Consider the following 24887-nt stretch of genomic DNA (forward strand, 5'->3'; position numbering starts at 1 on the left):
CAGAAAGACACAGAAATGTTATAAGAATTAAATTCTTTGCTCTGCTTCCCTTGCTCTTTCTGTCTACCAGTTCTGCTTTGGCTCCTCTGTCCTGTCATTGTCCTGAAGGGGCTACAGTGTGACTGCAATTCCAGACTCATTGTCCTCATAAAACAAATAAGACCACATAAGAGAGAGGACAGGAGTGATGTTACCATATGTGAAAATGTACCAATGAACAGCCGGACAGCATCTAGGGGATGCCAGTAAAGCAGAACAGCTCAAGGGCATTAGGATGGCCCAAGAGTTCTCTCATCCCTTCTGAAGCAGCCAGGAGAGTATATCATCTTGGGAACAAAAATGACTCACCAAGCCAAATAAGAATATTGAAAACAACCAATATCCTGTTACTTGGGGGTGGGGAGGAAGACAAAATAAAATAATTCACCTCAAGGGAACGTGCTAATCAAATTCTGCAAGTGAAACCTAAGCTCCTGGTTTTAAATATTTCAGCTGTTGGGAATGCCAGTTCAGACCCCAGCACTTTCCACCAACTTCCAAGGCCTTGGTGCATAAACATAGCATCTACAGCATAATTCCTGGTTGTGGCCAAGTGATGGAGTATTTGCAGAGATCCTGGCTGTTTCAGGGCACAGAGTGCTACTGGACTTGGGCTTTTCATGCCTTTCTTTCACCAATGCTCAGCAAGCTAGGCATTATGCCTACTCCAAGGACACATTTCAGAACAGGTTGCTTAGGACTGGTGGGAATAAAAATGTGAATAACTAGCACTTCTATAGTGTTTGGACACTCCTCTTCATAACACTTTGCAAACATTAACCACTGCAAACAATTGCCTTAATGATGAGGTGGATTGTGCCTGGCTCTGATTGAGTAATTAAAGAGGTGGAGGCAAGAAGCTTCACCCTTTCATAGCAGATCCTGTTTAAGAACTTGCACACAACATTGAAATGGTGGTTGTTAGACCAAAGCAATAGGACAGAGAATCCGCCCTCCATTGCACGAGTTGCCACAGAGGAGTCATTTGAAAGAAATAAGCACTACAGCTTGTGTCCCAGACAGAAAGGAGCAAAGATGTACTGAAGTTTTGGGGGAGTATCTGTTAATGTAGGTTCAACTGTTGAGCACTCTTATGTGAAAGAGCAGTTCTGGATTGAGCCAGGACACTGAAAGCCAACTGCACATGCTGAAAGTCCAACTAGAAATAAAGCAGGTATCCTTGAAAGGAGAGAGGTCAGAAAGCCTCTTTCCTAGAGGACCTCCAGGTGGCAGGTAGATCAATAAGAGATGGATGGTCCAACAGCCACCTCTGCATCCCTTGAGGTAAGCTCTCTGTTCCTACTCACAATACCCCTGTTCATTAATACACTGCCATCCAATTAACTTAATACAGGTACCAGACCTTACCTTGATCCAAACCCATCAATGCTACCTTTACTTCTCTACCCTGTTCCCCCTCTGTCACTGTGCTGCCTCACATAAAGTGTAGATCTTACACAAAGGAGAGGCAACAAGGAAAGGGTCAGTCCTGAATACTTTGAATCTAGCCTCTTCACAGTCAATCTTACAGTGGATATGGAAATAATGCATATACAGGTCTTACTGTCTTTAGTCCTCAGTGGGTTGTCTCTCCCTCTGGTACCTTATAGGGCAACCAGAGAAGGTTCCAACCATTTGCTTATAGAGGAAATAGCAGAACCTGCAATGAGTTATGTTGTTTATCTTATTAGTGTAGGAGAGTCATAACTCAAAGTTCGTGTGAAAGGCCAGGGGAGGAGGGGAAAAGGAGGGAGTTATGTGTGATATTGTTTGAAATTAACCCTGAACTGTTTATCATGAGATGCAGTTTTCTAACTCCTTTAACAAAGAGGACAGCAAGAATCCAGGTTAATATGCTGAGGTCCTGACTCTCCTCTGTTTTTCAAGCCTGTATAAGTGAAAAGAGAACCTGGAGCTTTGCCATTTGTCTTTATACAGTTTTTCAGGTTAGGGGTAGTAAATGGTAGTAAGCACAGCACACAGGACAGATACCAGGATGGCTGGCAGAGCCAAAAAACAGGCATGCTAAAACTGTAGAGGGATGCTTTGACTCACCATAGTATTACAAGAAATAGATTATGTAAAAATACTCAAGAGAGCACTAAATGGGCTAATAAAAATCAAGAAAGAGGAAAGCAAATATGGGGAAGGAGGGCTGCTTCATTTCACACTGATTATTCTAATTCAAAATAACAAAAGCATCAGGTTCGGTGGCCAATCCAGACACAGGAGGCTTCTTTCACTTGATACTCTCTGTGAAGAATGTTCCACCATCAGTCTCCACTGCAGACCTGGAGGAGAAATGTCACTGGTCCTTTTTTGTAGGGCAAGCTGCCAAACAGTTCACTATCAGAAGTGAGGAAAGAAAGACTTGCAGAGTGAATTTGCTCAAGGTAGTCCACAGAGCTTGTGTCTGAGATAGGCAAAGCATTAAGACTTCTTGGTTCCTGGTGTGATGCTGTAACACTTTTATAATGGTTTCTTCTGCAAGTGCACAGACACCAATGAGACACACACAAGACTTTCTAACTATCTTTGTAGAAGTTGCTGTTGACAAAACATTACTTGTGAATGTAGCAGATGTATACCTGTTTTTATATATACCTCCTGACTGTGTTCAGAAGAATAAAACTAGCAGCACCTTACTCATAACAAGATGCTACAAGAACAGAAATTCTTTGGGTAAATGGATTAGTCAAAAAAAAAAAAAAAAAAGCTACTTTTGCCAAAGCATAATCTCTTAGGAATGGGGAATTTTCAGCTGAAGCAAAAACTCAACTATGGTTATGAAGCAGCCCCACAAAAGAAGGGTGAGTCCAGAAGGTCAGACAACTCCCAGCTTGTAAACCACATTCAGTGGTCCCAGATTACCCCAGCAGTTTTGGTAGCTGAAATATTCTTAGGGTATTTTTAATGCTGTAAAACACCTGTGTCTTCTTCATTTTACTATAGAAAGAGTTTTCTGATAGTAGTGCAAGATAACAATAAATCTACTTTGGATATTTTAGGCATACGAGGAACGCAAGGATCCTTCCCTCAGTATATCGTAGGAAAGGGAGAAGGGAAGTTTCAGCTAAGGCTCAGCTAAGCACTCTTCAGAAGCAGCAATTGCTTTCTTAGCTACAGGAGAGTGGGGGAAACATCCCGTGCATTCCTTGCACTTCATCTCCTGTAAACAGGCCAGTGGAAGAGACTAGAGCAGGCTGCACCTTCCCATAATTTCAGATCTAGAATTTGAGGAGAGGAGGGGGAGTTCAGTATGGTTTACAGGAACTGGCAGCTATTTATGCACATGTACATGTCATGCTTCCAGTGACCATGTACCCTAGCCCCCTTCCTGCCTGGATTCTCTGGTCTTTATTAAAGAAAAAAAAAAAAAAGTAGTAACCCAGTTTGGTGCTGTCAAAAAATCTGTTCCTTGAGCATATTGTTGCTCAGATACTGAGACATACCCTAGCCAAATTCCCCTGTGGTTTAGAAGGACTTCTGTCAGAGTAACATCTCCAGGTTTTGAGCTGGTGACTGTCCTTTGCCTCTCAAACAAGGATTTCAGATGGATTTACTCTAACAAAGGAAAGACTGACCAAAGTCCACAAAAAAAACCAGTGCTCTTTTCCCTTGAGCTTCACTGAGCTTTAGAACAGGCATTAGCCAAAGCTCCTTAAGGAAATACACGAACTTCTTTCTGCACCCAAGGGAACTGCAGCTCCAAAACTGATATCCAAGTCCAAAACAGAATCAGGACTTATATGTGTATATATATATGTGTATTTCTAACCGTTGGAACAACGCACATTCCATTAACTGGACTCTTCTATATTTTACCTCGGTTTTATATCCCTCCCAATGCAGTTCCTTATTTTCAGCATTCATCTGAGAAACTTCCACCTCCACCTTGAAGATAATTCCAGTCCTACTTAGAGCAGAGCATTGTGTCTTCTGCTACAAACTGGGATCGATACCATTAAAAGACCTACATTGATGAGGCCTTAGAAACTACCATGTCACACACTTCTACAGGTAGAGAGAGAATAATTAGCATGAGCTTTCTGCAGTTACTAAAGGAAATCCCCTGCAGGCACAGAGGTTTAGGCAGCTTCTCTTCTGTGTGGCCTGTAGCAGATTTTTGCTCCTATTAATTAAACCCCATGAGGGCTCAGCGGCCAGCCCTCGATACATGCGCACGCATACACAGACACAACGCTACCAACCTGGTCCCCTGTGCCTCTTCTCCATCCAGATGTAGCAGTTGTTCTGAGCTACCCCAGTCTGTGAATCCAGGAAGGGAAGACGGACACTTCGCTCGGCACACAGCCGAGAGTTGTAGCTGCGACAATGTTCAATTGCTTCTTTGTAGAACTGGTCCCCAAGTCTGCCAAAAGAGACAGAGCAGTCAATGAGAATGATTGTGCTGCCCCCTCCAACAAGACTAGGAAAAGGGGAGACATGAGGCTGATTTAAAAATGGACAAACAGAAAAACTTTGCCTGAATAGATGCAAAGGTTGCAGACACGAGACACTGCTGAAGCAGATCATGCAGAAAGTGTCACCAAAAGATCAGACTCTCAGGAACCAGACACAGATCTTTTCAATAGCAGCATGGCTACTGAATGAGCAAATGATGCAACCACACTGGCCCATGACCTTGGGTCAGGCACATGTACACCATGATGAACTCACTCTATTGTTTTTCTTCCCCCCATAGTTTGTCCAGCCAATTCAGCAAACCAGTCATTTCAATCCCATGTTACGGCAACTCCTGCAGTATATTTTGAGCAACCAGAAAGCCAGCCAAGTTTAGAAGAACTTCGCTCTAGCATTTTTGGCATCAGAGAGCCCATAAGATCAAAGAATGTAGTCCTCTTATTGTGCACTTCTGAGGCATGAAAACACATCCCTTAACAACTAGAGCTATGTCTGCAATGGTCAGACTAGACATTTTGTCAGAAGCCTTCCAGAGTTTTCCACAGTGAAGCCTGAGGTGCCAAGAGCATCAGGCTACAACAGTGACCAGTAAGATCTAGTGTGGCAAATGCTACTTTCCTCTGGAACCTAGTGGGAAGAACATTTCTAAAGACAGTGTCACTTATTTCATAAAAAACTATTTGTTCAAAAATTCTGTGGAATCTTCATCTTCCCTTGAGAAAAGTTTAAAAACTCTGCCTGCTGGAGGTTACCAAAATCTTCCCTCCAAATTTTTCTAAGCAGTGAAAAGCATCAAAGTAAAGCTACCCTGAGGACACAAAGCAGCTGTCGTGCTGAAGCATTGCAAAGTAGGTGGGCCACACTGCTGAACCTCATTCTTGATCTATTGTCAAGGTGAAATTTAGTCATGACACAAACAGCTAGGAAAGCTACCCATTAGGGGTAAGTTCATTAGAAAACAGGAGTAGAGTGATATATAGCATAACTTGCTCTGACTCTGATATTCATTAGTGTGCAAAAAGAGTATAGCACACACAGCATGGGAGCCAAAGGGATGCATGCATGCACGGAGATAGAAAGGGCTCCCTTTCCTGTTCTATTAGTTGTTTTCCCCACTACCCTCTTTTGTAGGCACAACTGGCGTTTTAAAACTTTGCACACCTGTGAACGTTAAATCAGTTCAAACTGCTCAGTTTTACCATTTGTACCTTTTTTGTGACTCACATCTTTTAAGGCACCCCTTAGTTGCACCTTACTACTTCCATGGGAATCAAACGCTTTTCTTCTGGGCCATACTGGCCCCATATCCTCTTGCTGGCAGGGGCCAAACACAGAGGCTCAGGAAGAGCACAAATACAGCAAATACCAAGGGAGGCACCTCTTTAGCTCCCTCTTCTCACTTCTGATGATCAAAACTTAATTTCCGCAAGTCTCAGGCCACCCAGTGATGGGAAGATTATGTTTAATAGACCTTGATGAATCTTCCTTCCATTAACTTATCCAACAAACTCTTCAACCCACTGATCTTTTTCATACCTAAAACATTGTGGGGCAAAGAGTTCCACAGGTGAAATACAATTCATGTTAAAAAAAAAGCATTTCCTTATGCTTGTTTTAAACCATATCTCAATGTCATTGTAATTGTATTTACAATTACAAGTCTAAGTTTCTCACAAAGCTTTCACCAGGTCATTTTGCTAATGACCAGAGGGTAGCCAGAACACTAAGTCTGTGGATGTGGAATGAGTACCTTAGGTAGATGCTGGAGCCCACCAGCTTCCTGATGCCCTTTGCCACTCTGACTTCAGCCACCACATTTCACAGTGTCCCCAAGGGAGAAAAAGGGAAAGCTCCTCACAAGCAGAAAATTCACACAGGACTCAGTACATCCTTTGGCTACAGAGACTTTCTAAGGGTTTTTCAGGGTTTTGTACAGCAGTGGATGTCTGTGTGAATGTGATGCCTCTCAGCCCTGTACTCCCCTACTGACCACCAACTCCCAGGCAGATGCTGGTGCGGGGATCTTTGCAGAGCAGCTGAAGGAGAGAGCTCTCTGGACTGTGCAAGCAAGTGGAGCTGTGGGCAGAGCGTGTATGGCAGGATCCCTCTGGACATCGAATCCCCTGCAATGACCTCAAACGCCCTTTTCCATAAAAAGGCAGGGGGGAAGGGAAGGGGAGCAAGGGAGAAAGGAAGAGATAAGCTGCACTACTATACAAAGAATGTGGCTAGGAAGAAATGAAAGCTTATTAAAAGCTGTAATTAAAGTTGTACACTTGTGTAATCAAAGTCAGTAACAAGGAGACTCCAGTTGATCAAAGATTAACAGCTCTTTCTACAAACAGTTGAGCTAGTGTAGAGCTATGTCAAATTCCTCCTATATAAAGCCAGGGATGCTCACTAACTCCACGGAGTTTACTGGAAGGAAGAGCACAGCTGTGTGACAACAAGCTGCCATAACTGCATAGGTTTTCCTTATGCCAAAAATCACCTCAGTCATCAGAATACGCACACCGCAAAGCACTCATATTAACAGTACATCTCAGCAACCCAGATATAGGATCTGACGGGAGATTATTTCAATTTCTGCCTTCTTTTAAGACTGAAAATAACTATAAATCTTAGAATGTTAAATATTTGGCTTTAAATCACACTATCAAGTACAGTGTAAGATTAAATTTCAGATTTTTTTAAGAGGGAGAAAAGACATTTTGAGATCCTCATGACAAAGAAGCAACTAAGCTATTAGGTCAAAATCATTCTTGGCAAAATCTTGTAATCTAGTTGTTTCATTACATTTATTTTAAAGATTTTAAATATGTATTTTATGCCTTATAGAAAAAAAATCATTTAGGAGAAGCATTTAGTCACCTCCACACTTTAAAAAAGCTTGCCTTGGCTCCATTACAGCAAGCATGATCAAAAAAATGCAGTCCCCTAAGTATTCACTGGAAAGTTATTCAGACACTGAGACCTTAAGGAATTGCTCTGACTTCAATTATAATTTTTTTTTTTTAAAGTGACAAATAATCAAATATAGGAAAGTAAAGAAACAGTATTTCCTTATGACACTCATATCTCAGTGGTAAACAGCTTCCCTGCAATTACTTTTGGGTGGCTGGTTGTTTTGTTTTACCATTAGTATTTACTGGAGGGATTCTGACTTGTTCCAAATTTCAGTTAGTTTTTTTTAAGGAACTTTCTTTGTTTTCAGTGCTACATATCTAAACAGAGCATATTTTATCTTATGCAGGCAATACAGAAAATACTATTAGAATCAGGGCAAAAAAAGTACGGTCCTATTGTGTTCATCACTGTGGAATCAGAGAGGTGGGACAAATCCCAGTCCCCTCCTAGTAGGTTTACAATGGAGCTGGAGAACAGACAAGGGTGGGAATAAGACTGAGAGGACACAAGCTCAAATGAAACTCAAACAGATCAGTTGAGTTTGAGCAAGTGAGGTACAAGAAGAGAAAAAAAAGAATGGACAGCATTAATAGTAAAAAGTGTATCGTATGTCAGAAAAAGATTAACTATCTGATGCTACATGCTTCATAGTTTTCTCAAACTGTGTTGCTACGGCAGGCTTACACTTCATCTCCTGAAAAATTATGGGTAAAAACTATGGGGAATTTCTGCATTATTTTTATGAAAAGTATGTATGAGTCAGTGCTGTGCTGTGACTGACTGCAGGGGTCAATTCTTCCCTTTGGACATGGGAGTGAAAGGTCACAAAGACTTGTCTAGATTGATATTAATGACACAAAATCATCAGCATATGTGCAGATTTCAAAGATGCTGGGGGAAAAAACCCAAGAAGGAGACATGAACAACTGCTGGTAAAGGAAGGCAAATCATACTGAAGGCAGCACAACTGGAAATACAGACTACAGTTGTCAGCACACTGCAAAAAGCAAAAAGCACTTCAATGCAGAGCCACAGGTGAAATCCCAGATGTTTGGAACAGGCGTGCCAGTGACACTGCTGGCATACACGCAAGCTTTGGACTTACATTCCAGCCCACAGACACTAAAATAACCCCATTCTGGCTGACTAATAAAAGCTCCCTGACTTGGAAAAGACAACTTATGGTTTTGCAAACCTCTGCGAAGCTGCATAGGAGGAGTAAATATTTAGTAAGAGTTAGGGGCTCTTTACTGGTGAAAAAAAGGTAGGACTGAAATTGAATAGCAGGCTCAGAGCAGTGGAAGCTCAGTGTGAATGGGGAGATGAGCACTCTGAAAGCACCACCAGCCCTGTAGGTGCTGGGACAGTGATGTGAGGCTGGTGCAAATCTTTGCAGCTTTGCAGGTAGTCATTGGCATGATAGTAAGCACCAGCATGGAAGATTGGACCTGTGACTTTCTGAGGTCACTGTCCTTTTAAGTGTGAAGAAACTGAAGTTTTCTGTCGTGGAATCAGGTCAGGTAATAGTGAGGTCAGTGAAGAACAACTCTTTCCTTCTCTCAACCTTTGCCTGCCATCTCTAACCAGACAATAAGATTTCTGAGCAGACTCCAACTTACTACTTTTCTATACAGTACCTAATGCCATGACTCCTCTGTCTAAGCATGCAAAAAATGAAGAAAAAAAAAAAGAACCTGCCTAGTTTATGATGTTCATTTCTGTGCTGACAAGGGATCCTGACGGGCCCCTGAAAGAAGTGGAGCAGCTCTCCACCACTACTTCCCAGCCCATCCTGCAAACTCACAGATATTTGAGTGCACTACACCTTTTACAAAAGCTACAAAATGGGCAGAATCTAGCACAAGCCCTCCTGCAATGTCTAACACATTTCAAGTTAGGATCCAGAGAAGGTGAGCACTCACTGAAGACATATAACCAGCCAAGCTCAGCCATGATTACAGGTCCACATCACTCTGGGAAAACTTATATAACAAAGAACCAGTTCTCCTTAAATGCAGCTCTTAAATTTCCACCAGATCCTCTGAGTTTGAATCCATATTTTCTCCAGTTCCTGAGACCAGGCCTCTTTCTAGTCATTTCCCTCTAAAACCTTCTCACTACATGTCTAGGCAAGTAAAAAGCTGATAGCACAGAAAGAAATGACTAATCATATAACAGAAAGTAACAGACTTTTCCTTTTGTTTGCAATGGTCCCCAGCATTCATCAAAAATGTGAAACTTGTTTTCCTTAAGACCCATGGAGTTTTTGTTTACTGCATGTTTAGACTCTAATCTTATATTTTAGATAATTTGACACTAGGAGGAACACTGAGGAGAACTGAAAAAGACATCTTAAATCAGAATTTGTTCTTCAGCAGCACTGCCATCCAGTTTCAAACTGGACAAGATCTGAGAAGTGGTGTGAAAGAAATGACACATTGTAGCTTCAGAAAATACTTTTCAAACTCCTTTTGGAGAATTCATGAACGAGTCTGAAAATGAAGCATCAGTGGGCTCTCAGGCCTTCTCACAAAGTTGAACAGAAACTAAGAAACCATGCAGGTGCTACCTGAGGTATCAGCTGCCTGCAACACTGCGGACCAGCTTGGCCAACCCTATGTCTTGGCAAGTGTTGAGAGAACTGCACTGAGCTGGCTAAACTCACTCCTTTCCGGCAGGTCCCAGGAGGTCCCTGACAGGCGTCTCCTCCTTCTCTCCATGAGCCATGACATGAAGAATGCCACGGACTCAATTCTTCAACCATTTCTATTTAATATCTATGCAAAACTTCCAGGGAATATGATAAAGTATACGGGCAGCAATGCCAGCCACTACATTGATGAGACAAAGCTTTATGTGTCCTTTTCCCACTCATGCCCACAGTACTCTCCCAAATCTCTCAGTGTTGAAAGCAAGGGCAGCATGCCTGGCAAAGGCTAAAGTAAGAAGAGATCAGAGTGAGGCTGGCTGGAAGTGGGAAACATTACATGCACTAATGTTGTTAAAGATCCAAAGACAGACATTAATGTGGGAAATCTAATAGACACAATCGGCAAAAGGCCCTTCCTCTCCAGTCAACATAATTCTCTTCTCAAGCTGTGGCCTGGCCATGCTCATGTGTGTTTCTCCCATCTGGGCTGGCCTGCTCTCACTCTCTACCTTAGCCTAGATAAGCAACGAAGACAGAGCAAGTTGCAAAACTGTTGTACTCACTCTATCACAACACAAGCCAAAGAAGTCCATAGCCCCCCACCTTTCCTCATGCCTTTTCCTCATAGACTCTGAAACACCATTGATTTTCATGAAGGGCACAGTGAACTAAGTTCAAGCTTTCACGCTGCTTGAACATATGCTTCTCCTTTCTAGACCCAGATGGAACTGGAAACCTGTGCTTAACAGAGCCCAGTATCACCAGAATCTTGCAGCATCTTTGGACAGCAAACCCCCAGCTCCAGAGTATTGTCCCAGAAGAGATAAAGCATTCTGCTCTGCTCCTCCTCACATTACATTGCAAGATGCTAACACAACATTCATCAAAAGATCCAAGCAAAAGAAAATATGACACATTCAAGAGTGTCAGATCACTATTAAGCATTAAACAGCAAAGGCCTGGCTGGGCGCCTCCTTTGGCTGTACTCTCCGGAATTTCTAGTCTTTAAGCAGTTCCTAAATGCTACAAGCATGCACCCTTTGCAACTGCAGAAAGGTAGGACATAGAGACTCAAGAAAAATACAGAATGGCTTTCCTGATGTTAAGTGAAGCGTAACAAATTGTTCAAAATCCTACCACAAGCTCCAATGGCAAGCCAGAAAGTGCAGGAATGTGCAGATTCAGTTTTCTCATAGTGGTCAGTTGCATCTGTCCCTGCACAACATTTTCTAATGATGTAAGGGGTGTGAGCATAAGCAAAGGCAAAACAGGATTTCCAGATGTGCTGCAGAATGACTCAAACTTTCTGGGCTTTCAGTTTTTTAACATAAACTTGGCAGCTTTCTAAAGGCTCACAAACACATGCCTATCCTAGACTCTCTAAGAGCCAGCTTGAGGCAGCTATTTCATTTCTATACATATTGAATAATTTCAACTGATGGACAACAAGCCTGGGAGTCAGAATAAAAAATGGCTAGCAGGACTGTTTCAGTAGTAGGTAGACTACACAAATCTGAACGCAAAGTAGTACACAGATGCAAGCAGAGACAGTGTTACTGGAGCAGCAGTGATCAGAAGGTAAATGGAAGAAAAGGCTTGCCAGGAGACCTAATGCCTTTCATTGGAAGAACTCATACAGGCAAGTCAAAATAGACAAACTTCAAGCATTTGTTCAAAGTACTGTGGTAGGTGCATAAACTGCATGTGATGCAAGAGATTAGAAGCCATCAGAGAGCTGATGACAAGTTCCTGAATCAGCACTGGCACAGCTCAGACATTACAGCAGTCAAGAAGGTGACCTGAGCCATGAGTCTAGGTTGCATCCCAGATCAGTATAAAAGCAATGTGACGTTTTTCAGCACCCTCCTCCAACCACCCAGCATTAGCCCATCTCTTATACAGAAGGGCAAAGGAATCCCCTTTGGCCAGATATTTATCAGCAGATTTCACCTGATGGGTCGGAAATCCCTGATGAGTATTTGTGTCCAGAATTGACATTGCTTGAATCATGGTGTGATGCTGATTCATAGCAGAGAACACAGCCTCGCAGAGTGAGCTACATTCACTACTCTGAAAACAGACTTAGGCTGTAATTTAATCCAGTGTGAAACTACAGGTGTCATCTCATGCAAAAAGTCTGTCTTTCAAGAAAAATTATAAAAGGTAGGCTTAACTTAAACTCTGAAGAAAATCAATCTGATTAGCCCATCCTCACAGGTATTGTAGAAGTATAAAAGCTCTGCTGGCCTTTCCATTTAAAGAAAAGAAACAGCAGCACAAGTTAATACTGCCAAGAAGAGTGTGGTACATGATGGCATTTTGTCAACAAAAATCTAGCTTTCAGGATCAAGATCTGCTGCCGTTTTGTGCAGGAAGAAGGACCGGAGCTGGAGGTGCTCCTCTTCCTGCAGCTGTGCATGGCCCCAGTCAAGGTCTACAGCAACATTCCCAGCTCTTAAAGCCAAAAGAGTAGGATCACAGTGCCCATCTCATTCAGCTGTTAACATGCAGAGTTGCTGGCTAGATACAACAGGTACAAGATGATGTGTGCTTATGAAATTGGGTATTTCAGAAGATTAAGTTAGTGGCCGCATTCAAATATACTGGACTTTGAACAATCATAATATGGCGCACGTGGCAATTTGTCCACATCTCCTCTTACTTCTCTTTCATTCCCACTGTGAGGTATCAGCAGCAGTTTCCGTGCCATACACCAGGCTACCTAAGGTGTTTCCAGGGATGGGCATTGCATATAATCTCTATTAGACTCAGCGCAGTGACCAATTAGGTTAATCTCAGAGGCAGATTCCTTGGGGATATCTCAGAGCATCTATCCTTTCCCAGGCCAGGGTTTCTGTTTTAAAGAGATGCAGCTGCATCCAATTAAATGAACAACAGGTGTGAAAGGTAATAACCAGGAGGTTTTTTGTATCTGAAGACAGTAGTCAAAATTCAGCTTGGTCCTAACCTCCCCCAAAAGGTCAGAAATTCTCTCCAATTACTAAAGGAATGAACTAATGAAAACTTCAGCAACAGTATTAGATTGGACGTGACAACATCCAAGGGATTTTTTATATATATTTTTAAAGAAGCAACTCAAGCTGCTAGGGCTTGGGGTCACCAGAATTCTGTTTGGCTTAGTGCAACCATAGTCTTAGGGGCCAGATGTAGTCAAAGACAAAGTCTATCCATTCAGCTCCCACGGTTCTGATTTCCCATAGTGGACCTGTCTTTTGCATTCCTAGTAAAAACCATAATCTATCACCCAAGCACCAGGAAGACAGCAAACCAGAGTTCTACAAATTATTCTGCCGTGACTTCCTTTGTAGCTTTAACAGTTCCCCTGCAGAACACAGGAAGACCCTACATTTACTCACTAATAAATCGTGTGCATTACTTCAAGCACTGTCTGTACTAAAAAGATGCTCAGATAATGAACAGAAATCCTCTCCTGGCTCTAGCTGTGCTAGCTAAAAATATCACCCATTCCCCTCCTACCCTGCTGCTTTTCACTGCTTGTCTCCTACAGCTTACTGCTCCCGCACCTCCTGCCAGTAGCAATACTTGCGTGAGTGCTCCCTGATTCAGTTCAGGCAAGGCCATTTGATCTGTTTGAGCAACCCCAGAAGACATTGCCCGGAGGAGATGACAGCGAGCTCACAAAACCCCTTCTGCCACCAGAGGTAGTGTCCAGCACTACAACCAGCTTGGGTTAGTCTTCAAATAGCACATTTGTTTGTTTGCAATTGGGCAAAGTCTGTTCACACCATCAGTGGTGACAGCTAGGTCACTCAGTCAGCACAGCCTTCTTGGGAGACACAGTGTATGCAAATGGAAGTTTTTCCCTACCACCACTTTTACATCATTCACCCAAATCACATCAGCTAAGTTGACGAGAGCATTCCTTTTCATGTGTCTCTAAGCATCTCATCTTTCATGAAGCCATGTATCTCCATCAGAGCTCAACAGGCAGCAAGATGCCAGGAAAGACCACGGAGGTTTTGAATTCTTTAAGCCGTGTCAGAGTCACAACAGTCCAAGCTCTACAGCACAGTCCTGGTCTGAATGACCTTTGTTAGCCAGCCCTCTTGGAAGTTCTCTGGCTGGGATTTCCCCTGCACCTTGTGCAGTTACATAGTAGAAAAATATATAGTGTCATTCAATCCAGATGGCACAACTTAAAGGAGATTAAAATAAACATGCAAGTAGAAAAGTAGTACAAATATTCTTAAATGGCAGGCAAGCTTCCCCACCAAACCAAACTGTAATTGCATTAAAATTTTAGGTACTTCCTGTCCTTTGGCTAGAAAGAGTTAGTGAGCTCACATTTTTCTGCTGACTTTTCTCTTTTGTAGGAACCTGGTTTCTCCTGCTGCAAAGGAAATCCCACTACAGGAAGCAATCCATTTTGCTCAGGTGAAAATGATCACACAAGTAGCAAAGTAGAGATTTATATAGATCTAACATAAAACCACATAATTATTAGAGTTTACTTTGCCTCTGAGGTCAGCTTTGGAAAAAAAATCAGCTAGAGCCAATACTTTAAAGATAAAGTTACTAATCTTGAATGGGTAGTACTTTCAGTTCCTCAGTCACAATACATATAACAAACAGAATACACATGTAAGAAAACGCAAAAATCTGCTCTACCCAGTCAGTAATTATCAACCCCAGAAAACACAACAGGATAACATATTTTCTGTTCTTTACAAAGTCATCTCAAGCCTAGATAAATAAGATTGTGTTTCTTTGAGTTATTACTTCTCTTGAATACATAGGAACAATCATTCTGTTACTTGTATAAATCTACTGACCTCAGCAGATGTACAGCAGGGACATACTTGACTCACACCACATAGGGGAATTCCCAAGAGGACTGTGAGTTAGATTTCCTTTTCTCACCTCCTTCCTCCAGCTCTACCCACAAATGGAAGTAGGGCAGATTATGGGCATTCCTCTGCTGAGGCAATGTTATCAATCCTCAAAAAAGGAACAATAAGAGTCAGAAGAGGTGAAACATGCATCCAACACATCATCTCACAGCTTCCTCAGCATAAAGAGTGCCCTGTATTGAGATCAAACTGGAATTAACTTGAAGGTCTAGGCACAGGATCTTCTGCAACTGGAACACATCCCATGGGAACAGAGCAAACTCTCATTGCAAATATTCACATTTAACTCTGAGGAGTGATGTTTCAAACACCTGTGCCCTTGTTTCTGTAGTTACTTAGGAAGCACATAAGAGGAACTCCTTAATAAAGTCAAGAAAAAATGCTTGCCAAAACTTGCTTTCAAAAACTCAAATATCTGATGGTTGTTCCCCTACATATTGACATTCCTTGCACCTGTTTTTCTTCTGGCTTGCTTCCTGTTCACAGCACCACCTTAATTCAAGTATCAGATTGAGGTGGCTATTACTGTAGAACAGTTAAAGGAAACAGAAAAACCTTGTAATTCACTTAACAATTAGCAAAGTTTACAAAAGTGTGTTGCTGCAATTTTCACTGCAAAATAAAGATCCTTTCTTCTGCTCAAGCAGCTTACTCTTTTGACAAGTTTCACTATTCTGAAAGACTCCAGTTGTTTAATGCATACCCCCATCATGCTAGGGCAGACTTTGGATGTATCTTTAGCCCTATGTGTTCACTGAGGTCTTCAAACACTCATGATGAAACCCTGCCTGTGACCAAGCATCAGGTCCCAGTTCAGCACAGCACATTATTGAGTGGGCAGGTCTCCTTCAATTCAAAATTAGGCAGATATTTGAATGTCTTGCTGAACAGAGATGGCAGCTGAACAGACAGACCATGCTTCAGTGCACTTTTGGAATGAGGTCTCAGAAGCAGGTACACGTGGGCAAGGCTGTTCAGGTCAGTTTATCATGTTTTCCCAGCTGGAACTAGCCAGAGCTAACACATTGCTTCCATTTTCTTTCTGGGATGTAATACACTGCAGTAGTTAAAGCTGCAGGTCACAAAAGTGTAATCTAGGGATCAGGAGACAGTCATTAATCAATCAACTGCTTAAAATAGGAGCTGGGTAGATATCATTATCTCTGTATTACAGATGAGACACAGAGAGTTTGCATAACGAAGCCATAGAGGAAGAGAAGTCACTTTTCTTATTTCCCAGTTTTGCTCCATCTTTTCTTCTGAAATCTGTTTTCTCACTCTGCAAGACTTCCTTCCCCAACTGCCATCTAGCAATTTTCTTGATTCAGAGACAATGCTGACTCCATGTCATTCTGAAAGCTCGTTGAACTTCTTCTATAGAAAAATCAGTTAAAGAAATACAAGAGTAACCTTTTTTCTTTACATATATCCTGTAAAAGCTACCTGAACACTGCAGTGGCAATGCCAATGACAATGACAAGCACAGACAACGACTAAACGAGAATTTGGACATGGAACTAAAGTGCATACTGAATCTCCACTTGTCTGCACTCTAATTAGTACAGAATGGAGACAACTATCACAGTGGTCTATAAACAGGATGAGAAAAAGATTGACAAGTAACTGAAGGAAAAGAACTGAGGGAGTCAACTGTCAGAGCAAGGAGAGGTTGCAGAAAAAGAGAGAGAGAGAGGTTAGCCCATTGCCCTGGAGTAATGGCTAGCCTTTAACACATGGCCTCTGCTCCTGTCACTATTTCTTCTTGGACAGGTTATCTCAGGAATTTATGCTTTCCAATAATTACCTTTCAGAGGGCTCTCACTTATCTTGCAAGAGGAATCCAACAGTAACCTGACCTGCATTGCTCATGCAATCACCATCCACCCCCTCTAACCTTTCATCCCATCTCTCAAAGCAAAAGCAAGCAGTTCTTCCCAGACTTCCATTGCTGCATCAGCAGCAGTTGATAAAACTGGTTGGTGAATTTGATAAAAGTAAGAGTTTTAATGCTTAATGTTACACAAGCATGGATGAGCTTGCAGGCAAAAGCAGTAAAATATTACTAGCAGGTTAAAATATCTCCTGTAGGAACGTTATATTATCCAGAACTGAAGATGAACAGTGGTCTTGCACCACCATAAGAAGCATTTCCACCTGAGAGCAAGTTTTATTATTTTACTGCAGCAGATCTCAGAGCCAGTCAGCATTGGCTTTAATAAATGTTGGGAGTTGCAGGACCCTCTAATTAAACTCTCGTCCTGTTACTGTCCCAATCTACCTTTCTACCACTATGTGAATTGCTTTTCTCCTCGAAACATCAGTGCCAAATGGAAGCTTTTGCTTTTGGCATTCTCTCCAAAGCCATTTCAGATGAATTTGTCCATCTTTGCTAAAGTATATGTCATTACACTCAGTGTAATTATACTCCCATTCATGCTCTGATCAAGGTCCTCTCAGGTTGGCTTTTTGTGTAAGAGACTCCATTACATCCAATACAAGCTGATGGGCACCAATTTATTCCCATTACCACAGCTGGGACAAGGAGAAGGATTCTTATTTTCTATTCTGGATGTAATGAGACATCTCTTCAGTCAGTCAGTAGTGATAAGGAAATACTTTATTATCAAGTCCTGAGAAAATATCGGTTCTTGACACAAGGAATAAAAAGTCATATAACATTTGATATGGGACCCTGTCATCAGTCCGAAACATATGGTCAGGGCACATGAACCATCAAATCTCTGTTCCAGCATGGATTTCCCTCAAACAGGCTTAGAGCCACTTTGCATAGATACCCTGAGGAGTCTGTGTTTCTTTTTCCTATACTGGCTACACAACTAACTTCAGCCTGGGAGAATGTCCATGCATCACTCTGACTGCATTATTTTAAAGGAGTCACATATTGCATTCAGACCCGTGAGAACTTTGGACAAACGCACACACTCTCACAGGCATTCCCATGCTCCCATCTGAACAGGATGGCACCACAAGAAAGAGTTTGATGTGGGGAGAGCATGAGAGAGGAGGGCAAGAGAAAGCTGCTCTTCCTTCATTAAACTTCAATAGGTGTCTAGGCCCAGCAATGCTGCACTACAGTTTGGATTTATGTTCCCCAATTAAGACAATTCACAGCATAAAGTTTTCTCTTTCTGTTTTGAAGGGGGAGGAAGAGGAGAAAAACCACATTCCAAGTATTTGGCACAACAAACTTCCCCAGCTATCCTCTGGGAACAAAAAGGGAGGGGGAAAAAAGGCTTGTCACCACACAATTTAAAATAACTCGTCTTTGCTGGCTCCACTCTGTCTCAGGGGTAGATCCAAGTCTTAGCCCCCACCCATTAGGGCTGCAGGCCCAAAACACTTGACATGCATTGGGAGAAGCAAAACAGCTACAAAGGCAATAGAAGGGAAAAGGGAAGAGTACCTCCATGGGCAGGAGTTGAGAAGGGAAGAAAATTAAAGGATCTGCAAAAAGGTCACATTTTAAGGAGGGTACAGAAGTCTTCTGCTTCCAAGTACCATCATACACAGATGAATCATCTTGGTGTAGTTGCTAATGAGCATAGAGCAGGCAGGTAAATCCCTCCTCTGTCCTCTGGAGGGGACAGGTCTCCATTGTGATTAGCTTAGGAACTGTGATTATTTGACAGTAGCACTGTTGGCTCTATCACATGCACAACAGAACGATGATCTCCTTCCTCTCCAAACTGTCCCCTCTGCTCCCCAAAGAGAACCACAAGCCACATGCATCAAATGCTAAAAAATCTCATCTTTGGTGAAAGCTACAAAAGAAAAGCCCTTCAGATATTCTTTGGAGTTTTTGTGGAATATACACTAGACAGTTACACACTAAATCTTTCTCAGCATAAAAACTAGGACACAGTACCATGTCACTCAGTGAAACACAGGCCATTTTTTTTCAGAAGACAGAAAAAAATCTAATGCATAACATAGCTCCACAATGCTCAACTTGAGTTCCTTGAAACATCACATGTGAGTTCTGGAGGAATCTGTAAGTTTAATCAGAGCCTTTTTGCTCAGCAAACAGAAAGGCTTAGCCAATACTTAAAAGAACTAGAGATTGGTCTTTAATCTTTGATGTAGTCAAAGAGAGAAGCAAAAAGATGGAGAGATGGAAAGCAACTCCTCTCACCAGCAGTCAGGAAGAAAACACAATTGCGGAGTTCTACAAACTAATCATGGTGTGATGATCTCACACTTCACTAAAGCATCTTCTCACAGTTTACCATCAATATGCAACAATGATGACAATGCATCAAAAACAGCATATCACAGCACAGAATCTGGTTACCACATCATGGTGATTATGTCCCTCCCTCTCAGTCCATTCAAGAACCAAACTTCTCAGGTTTGACTATCACTGATCTATAGTGTTGGCTATACATAGATTGCATGTATTTACAAATGAATCACTGCCACATGGATTCTTGGTATTAAGGCTTCCATGAATGACTTTGAATACTTTACTTTGGAGGATCTATAGGAACTCACATGTGGTTTTTGAATACAAAGAATACCTGGTGTTTATTTGGCATTTTAGATGTTTAGATACGGCCCCTTCCAGGTCGTTCTTTTTGTGGGGGTAGTAGAGAGCTGTGGGATCTCTTATCTTGATTTTCATGTGACTTCTTGCCAGAAAGAAGTTCAATTATAAGAAAATGATACATTTATATATTCATGGCTCTCTTATACCCCTTCTTCTGGTCTAGCAAGTCAGAAGACTGAAGGAAGATGGGGAAGTACAAGTACAGAGCATGTTAAAGGAAAATGAACCGTCAGTATAAAGCCAGCTGATAAACAGCTGGCATCTGTGTCTTCAGCCAGCATCGTCTTAGATGAAATTATGTCTGTTCCTACTAAGTAGCTCCTACTCCATTTTATCCTTCATAAGTTTATCCATCAGCTGATGAGGTTTCCAGTTTTGTGTGGTACATCCAAAAGTGGGGAAACAGCTGGAAACTGCTGCAGCATCTGGCAAGCATCTGTGGCAAAAATTCCTAGAGGATTTTGATGTGATAGCCAGTATGGCTGTAATTTACTATAGGCTGACATGGTTTTGAGATTGTTTTTAATATCCCAAATCTGACACTTTTCAGAATCTTTATGCTGCATGCTTCTGCTTAGGTTTGTTTACTTCTCTGTTTTTTGTTAATTCTACCTATATAAAAGAGAAAATCTTGATAAAATACTAGAGAAGAATCCCAGAACACATGATTCTGCAGAAAGAAGAGGGCCAAGTCCTAACAATATCTGCTTTTTAGAGAGTTGTTACTGTTCAAAAAATGGTGGTGAAAATACAGTTTGTTTCTGCAATTATCTGCTTCCTTTAGGGTTGCATGTTCCATAGTCACTTGAGGAACATGTTTATATTATGTCCTGAAGGATCAAACTGGCTACTGCAATATCTTTCCATGTGATTCCAACTATCAGTACATTTGAGTAGAAGAACAGTACAAAAATTAAAAAAAAAAGGTGAAAGCAGAAAAAATACTACTCGCTTTTGTAAAACATTTAATATCATAGCATCAAGTAAATTATGACAAATCACAATTTAACTTCAGTCTGGATTTATGGCCTGAATCTGAACTTTAGAAACATCATTTCTCCGTGCCATCATACACTTGGTGGTCATTAAAGCTTGCACAGACTGAGCACTCTGTTTCTATTTCTCCTAGATTTACACACACTTTGCTAAGGTAAAAAGACACACAAGATGGAAGAAGAATGAGGCCACAGCTTCGGTGTTGGTATTTGCCTATGTAATGAGGGATTTGTTGAAAGACCACTTGGTTGAAAAGACAGGTATCAATCCAAATCAGTCCAGTGGGGAAACTTTTAATCATGGCTCCCACTGAACAAAACAGCAATACCATTGGGAATGACAAATTTGAATAAGTAAGGAAAGATGGCAAGAAAAGACTGAAAACAGAGCAGTAAATGGAACAGCACACAGCAGGGACTGTGTGTCTTTGAACAACAAAGGACTGGAAATTACAAACTGAAAAATAGAGCCCAGTCTCCAGCAACCCCAGAAAATTATGTACAAAGCATTTAGCATATAGAGGTCCACAAAAACAGGGTAAAAATGCTCAGTATTTCTAAAAAAAAAAAAAAAAAAGACCAGGTGTCTCAAGTACTACAATCTGTCCCAGAAAGCGAAAATTGGCATCACCAGTGTTCCAGGGCATGCACATTTCCAAGGGATTTGTGGGATGAATGTGCTTAGATCATCTCAGGAGGTGATCTATGTCCCATGCTACAGAGAAAAGCAAAGAAGGAGACCAAGAAGACAGTAGATGACAAAGCATCTCTAGGACATCTAGGACTGTGGACTCCTCCTATCCATCCTTCTTTTCATATTACAATGCATAAAAGGGATGATCAGGCTTTAAAAATGTATATAAAGGCCCATTCCAAATGCTAGACCTGAAACATCATGGTAGAGGGAAGCAGGAAAAGTCAGGCACAACTCCACATCTCCCCAGATTTAGGAGCTTTACTATGCAGTATTTGATTGAATCTTTAGCAATAGGTTCCATCTTGAACTTGAGATTCAGGTGCATCTCCGGTTTTAACTAGAAAAGCAGGCAGGAAGTGGATTAAGTCCAAATTCAAGAAGCTTAATCCCTGACTTATGGGAAAGAAGACTTTTTTTATCCTGATATTCCCATATTTTTTTCCTGTATTCCAGCTACCACCCACACCTGGTATTTCACAGAATCACATAATGATTTGGGTCAGAAAGGATCTTAAAGATCATCTAGTTCCAACCCCCTGCCATGGGTAGGAACACTTTCCACTAAACCAGGTTACCTTCATGTTTTCCTCTTTCAAAGCAGTGAAGTATTTACAACATTTCCAAAATCAAACCGCTCAAAAAATCATGAGTTGGGTCCTGTTTCCGAACTGGTAGATTACTTTAGGTGTAAATATTTCTACAGCCAACAGAGACAGAAATTTCAGCAGTAAAACTGGAATTTTCATGCAGTCCCCAGCTTGTAGGAGCTGGAGTTGCTAAGTAAGTAACATATTTTGAAAGCATTTATAAAATCACTGTCAAACGCCTAGAGAATAAAACCAGATTAATACTACTGTGTTAGACCCTAGCACACATCTTAGCAAAAACTGGCAATTTGAGTTGAGGGAAACCTTGTTCTCCACCAGCAAGATTTCTCTCAATTAAACCAATTCTAACTGCAGTCTGGTTTTCTGTTGTGAAGAAAATGCTCTTCTAGAAGAGGACTGAATCAATTCCTGTGTACTTCAGAGTACTTTTCACTCACATTAGTGCAAAAGGAGAATCAGGACACTTTGTACTATTCTTCCTATAGCTCTGTAACAGCAGAGGACATTTTAGAGGGAATGACTAGACTTTCAAAATGGTGTATTGAAGGAGACAGTTTAGGCTACTAAAATTCATTAATCATTCCAAAGGTAATTCTCATAATTTAACTTGTTTGTTAATTGTTTTACCTTCACAGACTATGAAACCTAAAGTTTGCAATCTGTTGCAGTCCCTGGAGTTTGATTCTGTGTTGAATAAATCAGAAAAATAAACCATGGGCAGAGATTGAAGCAGCACCAGGAACCCTTCCTGTATTTTATTCACCCCACTTTTATTCAGCCACAATCCCCCAAAACTGGCTGATGAAGCAGAAGTGTCATGACTCAGCAGAAGTCCCATCTCACTACACCCTCCAATGACTTCCCCATAGCTACAGAGTCAAGATGGGATATTAAAATGGTTGCTCTTTTTTGAACAAAAATGGCTTCTCAATTTAGATCACAAACATATCTTTCATTTGCCTTCTTCCTTTCTTGAAATCTCCCTGGTAAAGGGTCTGAAAACATGAGTCATTACTAATAGTACATCTAATTTTTCCCAATTCTACCCCACAGAAAATTCATTGAATACTACAGGGCTAAGCAAGGGTGGACTTTGTCCTACCTTTCTGCTACAGATCGCATTTTACTGTCACTGAGGGAATAAAATAATCATAAGAGCATAATGATACCATGTGTTTTGCTAGCTGCTGTTCTTCACGTGGGGCAATCACTGGCAATTCTCAGATTTAATCTCTCCCCTTCCCCAACCATGCAGTTGATTACCGCTCTCATTCCCAGTTAAAAATCCTTGATCAGCATAAAGCATATAAAAGAGTCTCTGACCCCAGCTAAGGGAACCACAAGAGATGACATTTGGTTCTTTGAGAGAGGAGTAGATAAAAAGGAAAAATGACAGCTGGAGTCAGGACGAGCTAGTTAGTGGATTGCAGGCCCAGGAGGGTGCAGGGTGGGGGCCCACGAAAGAGAAACAATAAGAGACTGCAGCCAGACTGTTTCCTCTCCTTCCCTAGCTCTCCTTTGAGTCTGTAAGAATGACTGTAGCAGATGTCAGGACCCATGGGGATCACTCCTTTCGCTTTCTTGTTTCTTAAAAAAAAAGGTAACTAAAAAATGTAAGAAATACTGGAGAAAAAAAATGAACCAATATCTCTGCTTTGACATGTGGGAATAAATACAAAGGTGAGCACCACCTTGTAATGACCTGTGATATGTAAATATGCTTAAGCCAGCAGGGGGAATTTTTCTGGGTCTGGTCCAAGAGGGGCAAACATTTACAGGATCTGACTGGGATTAACCTGTGGTTTCCACTTCAGGATACAAAGGGAAAATACAATAAGCAAGGACAAGGCAAGCAGCAGTTGTGAGGAACATCCCTGTGCTTCTCCAACACACACACCACAGCCAGAGCTGGCTTGCAAACACCCTTGGCGATCGCATTGGTTCTGGGAACACCCCCAGAAAGCACTTGATATGTGTGCACAGATGCGTGTGTGCTCACACAGGAGTGTGTTTCTCATCATGGTACACCAAACACATGAGATTTCATCCATTTCTGAAAAATTAAATCTCATTCAGCATTACTCAAGACACCAGGTAGAAACCAACAAATATTAGTCAAATGCGTTTTAGGCCAGATTCACTGCCACTGGTGTAATTCCCTTGAAGTCCATGGAATTACACCAGAGAGAAAGAGTCTGGCTGTTTAATATTTGTGGCTTGCCAAATTGTGCATCTGTGTTGGTTCTTTTGTTTTGGAGACACAGTTCTACAAATTATCATTATGAGAGAGATTAATTTTTATTTTAAAAAGATCACATTGTCACAGCACAGGAAGAAGTCCACTTCCATCCACTAGGTCCATTTTACTCCATTCCACACACCCACAGATGACATCATGCTTTTTCAGATTTGCAAATATGTGAAGGTGTACAGACACCGATGATTTTAAAGGCTTCATAGTAGAAGTCACTTCCTATCACAGAAGTACTTAGTAATGACAAGCCTTCAGATCTTTCCAAGGTTCATGTCAGGCATTTTAAAAGAGACATTCAAGTGAAAACTGTGTGTTTTGGCTTTGTGCATCAGGAACAAGAGGAAGCCTGGGAACTGCAGAAGAGGAGACCAAGTTCTGACCTCTGAACACACTTGTCCACTTATAGAAGGGAAGCTACATGCATTCGAGGTACACTCATTGCTAGCAAAGGGGCTTTAATCCAGATTTTTCCAAAATCTGTAATTCCTTCCTTTATAACAATAGGTTTCAAAAACACAGTCATTTGGAGGTTTCCCATTTCATCATTCTGGTAAACCCACTCAAAGAGAAGGAAGTTGTGTGAAGTCCTGAAAAAATAAAAAACCACCCCACTAGTGTTTTACTTTGATGGGCTAGTCAGGAACCATGACTCCAGACCACTTGTTTGACTCAAAGGCAAAAAGTAGTTTACAGCAAAATACACAGCAGCTAATCATGATGAACCTACTGGCTAAAATACATCACATCCCTAAATATTATTTATTTTGGAGGTGGCAACAATAGAAAGCAAGCAATTGATCATACAGCTTCTCTACCAATTAGGAACCAACATTCATCTCCTGTGTACAACAAC

At 41.4% G+C, this 24887-nt stretch overlaps 1 protein-coding gene across 9 annotated transcripts in view; it reads right to left on the reverse strand.

Annotated features, from left to right (window-relative positions):
- DPF3 (double PHD fingers 3) overlaps positions 1–24887 on the reverse strand; it is a 168341-nt gene that overhangs the window by 94239 nt on the left and 49215 nt on the right. For 8 of the 9 annotated variants that reach the window (XR_003527468.1, XR_003527467.1, XR_003527466.1 and 5 more), the window contains exon 2: positions 4251–4411. Coding sequence is in view for 6 of the 9 variants with exons in the window: in XM_027641929.1 (XP_027497730.1) it covers positions 4251–4411 (161 nt within the window). In the remaining 3 variants the exon portion in view is untranslated. Of the gene's footprint in view, positions 1–4250; positions 4412–14835; positions 15002–24887 lie in introns of all 9 variants that reach the window. The other variant, XM_027641933.1, reaches the window with a different exon arrangement.

This window comes from Corapipo altera, unplaced genomic scaffold, assembly GCF_003945725.1.
Source record: "Corapipo altera isolate COAL_440 unplaced genomic scaffold, ASM394572v1 23b, whole genome shotgun sequence".
Lineage (NCBI taxonomy): Eukaryota > Metazoa > Chordata > Aves > Passeriformes > Pipridae > Corapipo > Corapipo altera.